General features: G+C 43.1%; 1 protein-coding gene across 1 annotated transcript; it reads left to right on the top strand.

The window, feature by feature from the left end:
- The first annotated feature begins 6,141 nt into the window (after positions 1–6,141).
- On the top strand, positions 6,142–7,944 carry LOC137095633 (uncharacterized). Its single transcript, XM_067462390.1, has one exon. It carries the CDS (start codon positions 6,154–6,156, stop codon positions 7,942–7,944), a length of 1,791 nt encoding a protein of 596 aa, XP_067318491.1. The 5' UTR covers positions 6,142–6,153.
- The last annotated feature ends 5,597 nt before the right edge of the window (positions 7,945–13,541 follow it).

Genomic DNA, 13,541 nt, shown 5'->3' with positions numbered 1-13,541 from the left:
ACAGAGTCTTTAGAATGCTTAAAGTAAATCCAACAAAGTTCTTTATTGATGAAAACAAACAGAAATTGTAGAGCTTTAAAGTATCAGTTCTCTCAAACTTGTCCGCAGGGAACAGGCACTATCTTCTTAACTATAATTAACTAAAGGGGAAATCCTAGCTTCTAATCTGGGCAGTCTGTACTTGCCTCTGTTGACGTGGAGCCCCTGCGCCCAGTACCAACTGCGTCTGGCTTCCGTGAGCGACCCTTAGAATCATAGAATCAAAGAGTTGGAAGAGACCTCATGGACCATCCAGTCCAATCCCCTGCCAAGAAGCAGGAATATTGCATTCAAATCACCCCTGACAGATGGCCATCCAGCCTCTGCTTAAAAGCTTCCAAAGAAGGAGCCTCCACCACACTCCGGGGCAGAGAGTTCCACTGCTGAACGGCTCTCACAGTCAGGAAGTTCTTCCTAATGTTCAGATGGAATCTCCTCTCTTGTAGTTTGAAGCCATTGTTCCGCGTCCTAGTCTCCAAGGAACCAGAAAACAAGCTTGCTCCCTCCTCCCTGTGGCTTCCTCTCACATATTTATACATGGCTATCATATCTCCTCTCAGCCTTCTCTTCTTCAGGCTAAACATGCCCAGTTCCCTAAGCCGCTCCTCATAGGGCTTGTTCTCCAGACCCTTGATCATTTTAGTCGCCCTCCTCTGGACACATTCCAGCTTGTCAATATCTCTCTTGAATTGTGGTGCCCAGAATTGGACACAATATTCCAGATGTGGTCTAACCAAAGCAGAATAGAGGGGTAGCATTACTTCCTTAGATCTAGACACTATGCTCCTATTGATGCAGGCCAAAATCCCATTGGCTTTTTTTGCCGCCACATCACATTGTTGTCTCATGTTTAACTTGTCCACGAGGACTCCAAGATCCTTTTCACACGTACTGCTCTCGAGCCAGGCCTCCCCCATTCTGTATCTTTGCATTTCATTTTTTCTGCCAAAGTGGAGTATCTTGCATTTGTCACTGTTGAACTTCATTTTGTTAGTTTTGGCCCATCTCTCTAATCTGTCAAGATCGTTTTGAATTCTGCTCCTGTCCTCTGGACTATTGGCTATCCCTCCCAATTTGGTGTCATCTGCAAACTTGATGATCATGCCTTCTAGCCCTTCATCTAAGTCATTAATAAAGATGTTGAACAGGACCGGGCCCAGGACGGAACCCTGAGGTACTCCACTTGTCACTTCTTTCCAAGATGAAGAGGAAGCATTAGTGAGCACTCTCTGTGTTCGTCCACTTAACCAATTACAGATCCACCTCACCGTAGTTTTGCCTAGCCCACATTGGACTAGTTTCCTTGCCAGAAGGTCATGGGGGACCTTGTCGAAGGCCTTACTGAAATCCAGGTATGCTACATCCACGGCATTCCCCGCATCTACCCAGCTTGTAGCTCTATCGAAGAAAGAGATCAGATTAGTCTGACATGACTTGTTTTTGATAAATCCATGTTGACTATTAGCGATGACTGCATTTGTTTCTGTTTGCAGACCTCTTCCTTAACCATTTTTTCCAGAATCTTGCCCGGTATCGACGTGAGGCTGACCGGACGGTAGTTGTTTGGGTCGTCCTTTTTTCCCTTCTTGAAGATTGGGACCACATTGGCCCTCCTCCAATCTGCTGGAACTTCCCCCGTTCTCCAAGGACTCTCAAAGATGGTTGCCAATGGTTCCGAAATGACTTCCGCTAGTTCCTTCAATACTCTGGGGTGTAGTTGATCTGGCCCTGGGAACTTGAACTCATTAAGAGCGGCCAGGTATTCCTGGACGACTTCTTTCCCAATTTGGGGTTGGATGTCCTCTAATCCCTCATCCACTCCATCTTGCTGAGGTTGAAGACTCTCTTTTTGTGAGAAGACCGAGGCAAAGAAGGCATTAAGTAGTTCTGCCTTTTCCCTATCCCCTGTCAGCATTGCCCCATCTTCTCCGTGAAGAGGTCCTATCGCCTCCTTGTTTTTCCTTTTTCTACTGACATAAAAATAGAAGCCCTTTTTATTGTTTTTAATGTCCCTGGCAAGTCTGTGCTCGTTTTTTGCTTTAGCCTTGCGGACCTTTTCCCTACAGGTGTTGGCTATTTGTTTGAATTCTTCTTTGGTGATTTCTCCCTTTTTCCACTTCTTGTGCATGTCTCTTTTGTGTCTCAGCACAGTTAGAAGTTCTTTGGACATCCATTCTGGCTTCTTTGAATTTGTCCTATTTTTTCTCTTTGTTGGCACGGTTTGCAATTGTGTCTTGAGTATTTCACTCTTGAGAAATTCCCATCCATCCATAACTCCCTTGTCTTTTAGTATCTGTGTCCACGGAATGCTGCTCAGTGTTTCCTTCATTTTTTGGAAATCAGCTCTCCTAAAGTCCAAAATGCGGGTTTGACTTGTCTTAGTTTCGGCCTTCCTTTGTACCTCAAATTGCAGGAGCACATGGTCACTTGCCCCTAAGGATCCTTCCACTTTGACCGCATCGATCAGGTCCTCCGCATTTGTTAGGATGAGATCAAGAGTAGCCAATCCCCTTGTTGCCTCTTCTACCTTCTGGACCATGAAATTGTCTGCAAGGCAAGCGAGGAATTTGTTGGACCTTGTACTCTTGGCCGAGTTTGTTTTCCAGCAAATATCGGGATAGTTGAAATCGCCCATGAGTACTACATCTCTTTTCTGTGCCTGTTTGGTCAACTGTTGGCAGAAGACTTCATCAAGTTCTTCCTCCTGGCTTGGGGGTCTGTAGTAGACGCCTACAACGACATCTTTTTGAGTCCCAGTTCCCTTGATTCTTATCCAGATGATTTCAAGCTGGTTTCCCAGATTGCTGTCTTGAATCTCTTCTGCAGCATAAGAGTTTTTGACATATAAGGCTACTCCGCCTCCTCTCCCCTTTGTTCGGTTTCTGTGAAAGAGGTTATACCCCTCGATATCTACATTCCAGCGATAGGAGTCATCCCACCAGGTTTCAGTGATCCCTATGATATCATATTTGTGGTGTTGTGCTAAAAGTTGGAGTTCGTCTTGTTTATTTCCCATGCTCTGTGCATTAGTGTAAAGACATGTGAACCCCTGGGATCTTCCCTTGAGCTGTTTAATTGGGATTATTGTGCTTTTGGTACTTGGTCCTTGTTGTGTTTGTGCAGCCCTCCGTTTAGCCTTCTGGCGATTCCCAGACATTATGGGTAAAGTAGTGTTCGCAAGGCTGTTGTCCCCCTCCTCTGGTGGACCTAGTTTAAAGTGCGTCTAATGAGGTTTGCGAGTCTGTGAGCAAAAAGGTGTTTTCCTACTTGTGTGAGATGCACCCCATCCCTTGCCAGTAGGCCATCCTCCTGGAAAAGCAGGCCATGGTCGAGGAAGCCAAAGCGTTCCTCCTGACACCATTTTCTAAGCCAGTCATTGACCTGTACTATTTTTCTGGCTCTTGTGGGTCCGTGTCTTACAACAGGGAGGAGGGATGAAAAGACCACCTGTACATTACATTCTTTTAGCTTTGCTCCTAGAGCTCGAAAATCATTTGTGATCTTTTGAAACGTATGCCTTGCAGTATCATTGGTTCCTACATGAATCAACATGAGGGGAGGACGGTGATAGGGCTTGAGGAGCCTGGTGAGCCTCTGAGTGATATGGTGTATTTTTGCCCCCGGTAGGCAGCATATTTCTCGAGCCATCCCATCCGGTCTGGAAATGACAGCTTCCGTTCCTCTAAGGAGGGAGTCGCCTACAACCAAGACCTGTTTACTTTCAGGAATGACAGGGCCCCTTTTGTGCAATGTAGTGTGTAGGTCTCCAGAAAAGTGATCCTGTTGGTGTGAATTGTGTAGGTGAAAAGTGTTGTCCTCCTCCTCGACATCCCCAGTGCATTCGTCAAGGACAATCCATTGAGATTCGTCCAAGAGCCTATGGTTCTCCTGTATGTGTTCCTGTTGCTCCTGGTCTATGGTTGGGGATGGTACACCTGCAGGATTGTGCAAGTGTGAATGTTGTGAAGTGTTGTCCCAGTCAGGGCTATCCCCCGCACACTGATCAAGGATGAGCCACTGATCAGTATCTAAGCCATTCTGGTCTTCCCCAATATGTTGTGTTTCTTGGTCAGGTGCTAGTTGTGTGAGAATTTGGAATCTATTGTGTAACTGCAGCTGAGCGGAAGTATTCTGAGGAGGCTTCCGGGTCCTATGTGTCCTTCTAAGGGTGACATTTCTCCAAGCCTGAGGGTTGTCCACATCTGAGGTGCTGTTCTTTTGAGCCTCCCCGTAATGTTGGTGTGATATGGGCTGCGTGTCTAGGCCAGTGTGGTGTGTGGTGTCTAAGAACAACTCAAGTTCCTGAATGTCCTTAAGGGTGTTAATACGGTCCTCGAGTTGTCGTATCCTGTGTTCCATGCGAGTGATCTGTGTACACTTGGGGCAGATGTAATTGAGTAATTCTAGTGTGAAAAAGCTGAACATGCCACAGCTTGTGCATGAGACGGGAAGTTTTCGTGTTTGTTCCATCTGGAGGTTGCTAATGGCCTCCTCTTGGTGTGTGTTTGATGTTGTCTGTATGCAGGGGTGAAAGTATAGGTTACTGAGTGTACGAGTTCTCAAACAAAGCAGTTAATTTTTAAACTCAGGAAGCCCCTCCTCTCAAACAAAGCAGTTAATTTTAAACTCAGGAAGCCCCGCCTCTCAAACAAAGCAGTTAATTTTTAAACTCAGGAAGCCCCTCCTCTCAAACAAAGCAGTTAATTTTAAACTCAGGAAGCCCCGCCTCTCAAACAAAGCAGTTAATTTTTAAACTCAGGATGTGGTGGCTGTATGAAGAAAAATATAATAATTATAATTTGAAATGAAAATAATGAGAAGTAAGGGGTTACCTGTCTGTTTTTGAGAAGGAAAGCAGAGTCTTTGGTAGAAGGGAAATTCTACAGATGACTCAGAAACCTTTCAGGCTTGTTCTATCTTATGTCAATATTTGAATAAGCCGAGGTCAGAGCGGAGCTATATGTGGAAGGCTACAAGGGTTGGTGCCAAGAACAATTGATAATTATTAATCCAGGGAGAAGCGAACATCTGAAGATATGGTATAACAGCGCCACCTCCTGTCTGGTTGATGTAAATAGCAGGCAATTAAATACACCTTTTAAATGGATCAATTGAAAGAACTAATATATTATGAATGTATTGTGAATGTATTGTGGGGGAAATTAAGGAGAATTAATAAGGAAAATGCTTGTTTTGAATAAATTGAAGAGATATATATGAAGACATATGTATGAAGAGAAATATATGAAATGATGATTCATTCTAAAGATTATGTAAGTCCTCTGGGAATGTAGTCAGCTGATGGAAGGGAAAACAGTGGATCTTGCCAACAAATGTTCTTGGCTGCGATTCCTCGAGGACAAACGGATGTTGATTAGATTGTGTAAATGTCAGGACTTTTCTGCGCATGTGTAACCCTGAGAATTATGCTATAAATGCTGGAGCAAATCTGACTCCCAGTGTGTGTCAGATATTGTATTCTGAACACCCGATCAGGCCTGATTGAATAAAGAGCCTGGAATCTGTTGCTGTCTCCTTTCTCTTCCTTCCTGATTGCACTCATCTGATCCTGGGTAACAGACCTGCTGCTACAAATGGGGGCTTTCCGGGATCTGAGTCAACAGTGAAGGAACAGAAACGAAGTCTTTTGAGGACTTGATTGCCACCACTCAGCGGGCCAGGTAAGACGACGATCAGAAGGGGCGAAACGGGTACCCATTGAAAGAAACGACCCGGCTGATCCTCGCCTTCTCTGCCCTTTAGACTGGGGTATATTGAGACTGGGGTATATTGATTCCACGGCACAGGTAAAGGAAAAAGGCTAGCCTTAAAGGAACAGGAAAAGGTACATGGGAAGTACCTGGGGAATATTTCACTGTGTGATTACTGCAGAAATCAAGTGAAAACCCCTCGAGTGACGTTTTCGCACAGAAATCGCACTCACAGGTTAAAGGAACACACTTTCAGGGGAAAGTGATAAGGTTGTTTTGTGTGTGTATTTTGGTTTATGAAATATTGTGTTGTTGCTTCTTTGCTTCTGTATTTTCCATTCTTTATGCTTTCTGTGCTAAATACTTTGTTTTAAAAAGAAAAAAAAAGAAGAAAATATAGAAAATGGGTGGTATACCAAGTAAAAAGTCTTTAACTGCTCTTGAATGCATGGTGGAAAATTTCTCAAAATTTAGGGAATTAACTCAAACACCAGGATGTAATAGCCCCCAGAAATTGAGATCTCTTTGTGAACTAGACTGGGTGCAATTTAATACCGGGTGGCCAGGTGAAGGAAGTTATGATTTAAAAGATATCAGAACAGTTGTGAGAATAACAGCAGAGGTTCATCCGGATCAATTTCCATATGCAGAGGCATGGGAAAATGCTATCATTACACAGCCCGCATGGTTAAAGAAATGTCAAAACAAAGAATGTGCTGTTTTTGTAGCTTTAACTAATTTGAAAAAGCCTCAGGCAGATAAGAAGAAAAGAAGATTTGGAATTTTTCCTTGTCCTGAGGAAGAAGTGAGTAACCCTCCTCCTTATGTTCCTATGTACCCACAGTTAAAAGCCATTGACAATGAAAGGCCAACCTTGGTTCCTCAGGCAACTTCTTTAACCACACCAACAGCTTCTGATACCTCTCCTGGGGAATCTAAAAAGTCACCTTTAATAGATCTAGCATCTGCAAGCAGATGGCTTCAGAATATAACAGAAGAATTTTTGCGAGATAGTCCCATAGCTGGAAGAACTAGAAGCCATAGTAATCCAAACCCAAAGATTACTTTTCAATTGCCTTTAAGATCAATGGTCCAATATGTACAAGAGATAGATAACAAAGGAGAATTAACCCTAACTCCAAAAACCACTTACCAGCATGTGCCTTTTACCACTTCAGATTTGTTAAATTGGAAGTCTAATAATCCTCCTTATACTGAAAACCCTCAGCCACTTATAAATTTGTGTGAAACAATAATGGCTAGCCACCAGCCAGATTGGTCAGATTGCCAACAGCTATTACAAGCTCTCTTCACATCTGAAGAGCGAAGAAGAATCCTTAATCAAGGAACCCAACTAGCACAGACATATGCTGCTGAAAAGACAAGTTATAATCCCATTGAATGGGCTGCAGGGGCATTTCCTTTGACAAATCCAAACTGGGATCCTAATATAAGCCGAGAGATGGAATATATAGTCAGATACAGGGAATTTTTAATGGAAGCTTTGAAGAAGGGACCCCAAAAGGTGATCAACCTCAAGAAGATACAGGAAGTAATGCAAGGAAAAGATGAAAGTCCAGGTGCTTATTTAGAGAGATTATTGGAAGCTTACCGAAAGTATAGTCCCTATGATCCTGAATCAAAAGATGGATCTGCATTATTAAATACTTCATTTGTTACTCAATCAGCCCCAGACATTCGTAGAAAGTTGCAGAAGCAAGATGGGTTTGCAGGGATGAATCTGTCCCAGTTAATTGAAATAGCTACCAAAGTATTCATCCATAGGGACGAAGCAGAAAAAAGAGAGAGAAAGAAAATAAGAGAGGAGGATCATAAGATTTTTTTGAACCTTCTAGATGAAAGAGATAAATTGAAAGAATCTGAAAGTGGAAACAGAAGGAAAAGAGGAATGAGGCAGAAGGAAACAAGAGGAGTACGAGGGATGCCCCTGGGAAGACACCAGTGTGCCATTTGTCGTCAAGAAGGTCATTGGAAGAATGAGTGCCCATCTGCTCAAGGAACGGTAGGAATACAAAGGGGAATGCCATCCCAGAGAGGACATTGGAGAGGAAGAGGCCGGGGAGGAGGCCACCAAGGGGGATATGCTAACCTGGTTCCTGGGGCTAGATATGGAGAAAAAAGAGAAGAAGAATTTGTTGGGATGGTTGGATTAGGAGAAGACTGGACGGAATAGGACAGACCGGCCCCCTTATGCCTAGGCCCGGGGGAGCCACTGGTCAAAATGAATGTTGAGGGCCAGGAAATGACTTTTCTAGTAGATACGGGAGCTGACCACTCTGTGGTAACAAAGCCAGTGGCCCCTGAAAATGGACTAGAACTTAATGTGGTTGGAGCCACCGGTCAAAGACAAAGTTATCCTATGTTACAAAGCCGAAAATGTGATTTAGCAAACCAACAAGTGATGCATGAATTCTTATATATACCTGAATGCCCAATCTCTTTATTAGGAAGAGACTTGCTTTGCAAAATGAGAGCAATATTAGCATTTGAAGACAATGGGACAATGGAAATGACTGTTAGAAAGGGACTTTATACTTTGATTTGTCCTATGTCAGAGGAATGGAGAATATTTACTGTTTGTGAAGAAAGTACTGAAGAATGGAAGAAATATGGAGTTCCAGGTGTATGGGCAGAAGACAATCCACCTGGCTTGGCCCGGTGTGTTCCACCTGTACAGATAGAAGTAAAACCAGGGATGGGACCTGTGGCTATTCGACAATATCCCATACCTCGAAAAGCTGTAGAAGGGATCAATTTGCATCTGAGTAAGTTACTTGAATATGGGATCCTAAGAGAATGTAGGTCTCCTTGGAACACTCCTCTTTTACCATTACAAAAGCCAGGAACACAAGACTTTCGTCCGGTGCAGGATTTAAGAGCTATAAATCAAGTTACAGTAACCATACATCCTTTAGTGCCCAATCCATATGTACTTTTAAGTTTAATACCAGCAGCTGCTACTCATTTTACAGTCCTGGATTTGAAAGATGCATTTTTTTGTATACGCCTTGAAATCAATAGTCAGCCCATTTTTGCTTTTCAATGGGAAAACCCTACAACCGGAGCAAAAGTCCAATATACTTGGACTCGTTTGCCTCAAGGTTTTAAGAACAGCCCGACGATATTTGGAACTGCATTGGCTCAGGATTTACAAGGGTTCCCATCTGACCCTAAAAATAGGGTGCTTTTACAATATGTGGATGATCTTCTTTTGGCAGCCACGTCACAAGAAGAGTGTTACAGGGCGACTAAGGAACTATTACATCTACTTTATGAAAAAGGATACAAGGTTTCTAAAAAGAAGGCCCAGCTGTGTAAAACTGATGTCAAATATTTGGGTTTTCGTGTGTCACAAGGAAAGAGACAATTAGAAATTGAAAGGAAACAAGCAGTTTGTGCCATCCCCACCCCCACCAGTAGGCGTCAAGTGCGAGAATTCTTGGGGAGTGCGGGGTTTTGCAGAATTTGGATACCGAACTTTGCTATCATGGCAAGACCTCTTTATGAAGCTACAAAGGGGGGTGAAAAGGAACCATTTAATTGGACCCCCGAATGTGCCCAAGCATTTGCCCAGTTAAAACAAGCTCTGGTGCAAGCACCTGCATTGGGCCTGCCAGATTTGGAGAAGCCATTTACCCTTTATGTTGGTGAACGAGATGGAATAGCAGTGGGGGTGCTTACCCAGCTACTAGGAACCTGGGCAAGACCAGTAGCCTACTTGTCCAAACAAATAGACAAGGTAGCAAAGGGTTGGCCATCTTGTCTACGTGCTGTAGCTGCTACGGCCTTGCTGACTCAAGAAGCTGATAAGTTGACTTTAGGACAAGAATTAGTAGTTATGGTTCCTCACTCAGTAACAGCTATTATGGAATATAGAGGACATTATTGGTTCACAAATAGCCGTATGTTGAAATATCAGACCTTGTTATGTGAGAACCCTCGAATCAAGTTACAGGTTTGCAGTACATTAAATCCTGCTTCACTCCTGCCTATTGAAGGAGAATTACTTCAACATAATTGTTTGGAAACTATGGATGAGATATATTCCAGTAGGCCTGACCTAAAAGATCAACCTTGGCCTAAGGCGGATGCTACTCTTTTTACAGATGGAAGCAGTTTTGTTGAAAATGGACAAAGGTATGCTGGATATGCTGTAGTAACTGCAACCACTGTGTGGGAAGCAGAACCACTTCCTCTAGACACATCAGCTCAAAAGGCAGAACTGATAGCCCTAATTAGAGCTCTTGAATTGTCAGAAGGAAAAACAGTCAACATTTATACAGATTCAAAATATGCATTTACTACTCTGCATGCACATGGAGCTTTATATAAAGAAAAGGGACTATTAAATTCTGCTGGGAAAGAAATACGACATAGTGAGACCATTCTGAGATTGTTAGATGCTGTCTGGATTCCTGCTAAAGTAGCAGTGATGCATTGTAAAGGACATCAATATGGCGAGGATCCTGTGACCTTTGGAAACCGATATGCTGACACTACCGCAAAGGCCGCGGCCCGGAAGGGACGAGGACAAGAGCCGGTCATGGCCCCTTTGCAGGTAAGAGACTGGTTAAGGAAAGATGACTTGCTATATACTCCAGAGGAAGAACAATGGGCCCAGCGTGAGAAAGCTGTAAGGAAAAATGGATGGTTGGTGTTGCCTGACCAGAGGCTGTTTGTACCCAGACAGATAGCTTGGGAAATGATTAAGGAGGCACACCAGGAAACCCATATGGGAAAAACAGCTTTGGCCTCACTAATGGGACGACAACTTTACATAAATGGGCTCACTGCCCTAACAGGAATAGCCTCAGCCAGATGTCATATTTGTGCTGAAAATAACCCCAGAACAGGACCACTGCCACCTCCAGGGGTTCAATATCAAGGAAATACACCTTTTGAATCTTTAGTAGTAGATTTCACTGAAATGCCAAAGTGTGGGCCTCATAAGTATTTGCTTGTGTTTGTATGTACTCATTCTGGATGGCCTGAAGCATATCCAACTAGAACTGAAAAGGCGGCTGAAGTGTCAAGGGCACTTCTTAGAGACATCATCCCAAGATATGGGATTCCTTTGCACATTGGTTCAGATAATGGACCAGCTTTTGTATCAGAAGTCTTACAGTCCTTGGTCCGACTATTGGGAACGAAATGGAAGTTGCATTGTGCATATCGACCTCAGAGCTCAGGAAAAGTAGAAAGGATGAATCAAACTCTAAAAGGAAAATTATCAAAAATGTGTCAAGAGACTCGCTTGCCATGGACTAGGTTACTGCCTATAGCCTTGCTCCATATTAGATGTACTCCTACTAAGTTTTTGGGCCTGTCCCCGTTTGAACTTATGTATGGAAGACCTCCCCTTGAATTGAGGCATCTTCAAGGAGATATTAATCAATTGGGACAGCAAGCATTAAAAAGGGATGTTCAAGCATTAGGGCTGGCCATAGCCCAACTTCAACAATACACTGAAGAACTAAGACCACCTTGGCCAGCTACTCCTTTACACTCCTTCCGCCCGGGGGATTCAGTGCTGATTAAGGACTGGAGACTAGAACTGTTAAGACCAAAATGGAAAGGGCCTTTTACTGTCTTGCTTTCAACTCCCACAGCTGTCAAAGTGGAAGGAATCAAAGCCTGGATCCATTACACCAGAATAAAAAAGGCACCACCTGAGTGGACTGCGACTCCTGAACAGAAAGATCTCCTGAGACTTCATACCGTCAAACCAACAGCGCCATGAGACCCAGAAATAGGACTACGGCTCTGGTTTTGACCACATACCTGGAAGCTGGTCAAATAAATCAGACAGAAGATTGAGGAGCACTGTGGAAGTGCCAACGTGTATGGGACATTCTTCAATAATTGTGATAAATGATTTTGTTTGATTGTGTTAAAATTATTGTTATTCTTTTCTTGCTTTAAAATAAGGATCTGACATCCTGAGTTTGCGATGCTACTGTGGAACATTCGCTCGCAAAAAGGGGGGAATGTGGTGGCTGTATGAAGAAAAATATAATAATTATAATTTGAAATGAAAATAATGAGAAGTAAGGGGTTACCTGTCTGTTTTTGAGAAGGAAAGCAGAGTCTTTGGTAGAAGGGAAATTCTACAGATGACTCAGAAACCTTTCAGGCTTGTTCTATCTTATGTCAATATTTGAATAAGCCGAGGTCAGAGCGGAGCTATATGTGGAAGGCTACAAGGGTTGGTGCCAAGAACAATTGATAATTATTAATCCAGGGAGAAGCGAACATCTGAAGATATGGTATAACAGCGCCACCTCCTGTCTGGTTGATGTAAATAGCAGGCAATTAAATACACCTTTTAAATGGATCAATTGAAAGAACTAATATATTATGAATGTATTGTGAATGTATTGTGGGGGAAATTAAGGAGAATTAATAAGGAAAATGCTTGTTTTGAATAAATTGAAGAGATATATATGAAGACATATGTATGAAGAGAAATATATGAAATGATGATTCATTCTAAAGATTATGTAAGTCCTCTGGGAATGTAGTCAGCTGATGGAAGGGAAAACAGTGGATCTTGCCAACAAATGTTCTTGGCTGCGATTCCTCGAGGACAAACGGATGTTGATTAGATTGTGTAAATGTCAGGACTTTTCTGCGCATGTGTAACCCTGAGAATTATGCTATAAATGCTGGAGCAAATCTGACTCCCAGTGTGTGTCAGATATTGTATTCTGAACACCCGATCAGGCCTGATTGAATAAAGAGCCTGGAATCTGTTGCTGTCTCCTTTCTCTTCCTTCCTGATTGCACTCATCTGATCCTGGGTAACAGACCTGCTGCTACAAGGAAGCCCCTCCTCTCAAACAAAGCAGTTAATTTTAAACTCAGGAAGCCCCACCTCTCAAACAAAGCAGTTAATATTTAAACTCAGGAAGCCCCTCCTCTCAAACAAAGCAGTTAATTTTAAACTCAGGAAGCCCCGCCTCTCAAACAAAGCAGTTAATTTTTAAACTCAGGAAGCCCCTCCTCTCAAACAAAGCAGTTAATTTTAAACTCAGGAAGCCCCGCCTCTCAAACAAAGCAGTTAATTTTTAAACTCAGGAAGCCCCTCCTCTCAAACAAAGCAGTTAATTTTAAACTCAGGAAGCCCCGCCTCTCAAACAAAGCAGTTAATTTTTAAACTCAGGAAGCCCCTCCTCTCAAACAAAGCAGTTAATTTTAAACTCAGGAAGCCCGCCTCTCAAACAAAGCAGTTAATTTTTAAACTCAGGAAGCCCCTCCTCTCAAACAAAGCAGTTAATTTTTAAACTCAGGAAGCCCCTCCTCTCAAACAAAGCAGTTAATTTTAAACTCAGGAAGCCCCGCCTCTCAAACAAAGCAGTTAATTTTTAAACTCAGGAAGCCCCTCCTCTCAAACAAAGCAGTTAATTTTAAACTCAGGAAGCCCTGCCTCTCAAACAAAGCAGTTAATTTTTAAACTCAGGAAGCCCCTCCTCTCAAACAAAGCAGTTAATTTTAAACTCAGGAAGCCCCTCCTCTCAAACAAAGCAGTTAATTTTTAAACTCAGGAAGCCCCGCCTCTCAAACAAAGCAGTGCTGAAAGCAGTTAAATTTAAACAAAGCTTACCCTGAAGCAGAAGGAAACAAAATGGGTTCCTGCTTCCTCAACTTCTGTGGAAAGCCCAAGGGCTGTGGAAAGCCCTTGTTCCAACAGAGCTTTGTAGACCTCCAGGGAAAAAGAAGGAGTTCAGGTTGCTGTGATGGCCGGCTGGAGTCCCTCAGCCAAGCTGTGGC

The sequence above is a fragment of the Anolis sagrei genome, chromosome Y, assembly GCF_037176765.1.
Source record: "Anolis sagrei isolate rAnoSag1 chromosome Y, rAnoSag1.mat, whole genome shotgun sequence".
Taxonomy (NCBI): domain Eukaryota; kingdom Metazoa; phylum Chordata; class Lepidosauria; order Squamata; family Dactyloidae; genus Anolis; species Anolis sagrei.
The sequence above is the reverse complement of the archived record's forward strand: the minus strand, read 5'-3'. Positions and strand labels throughout refer to the sequence as shown.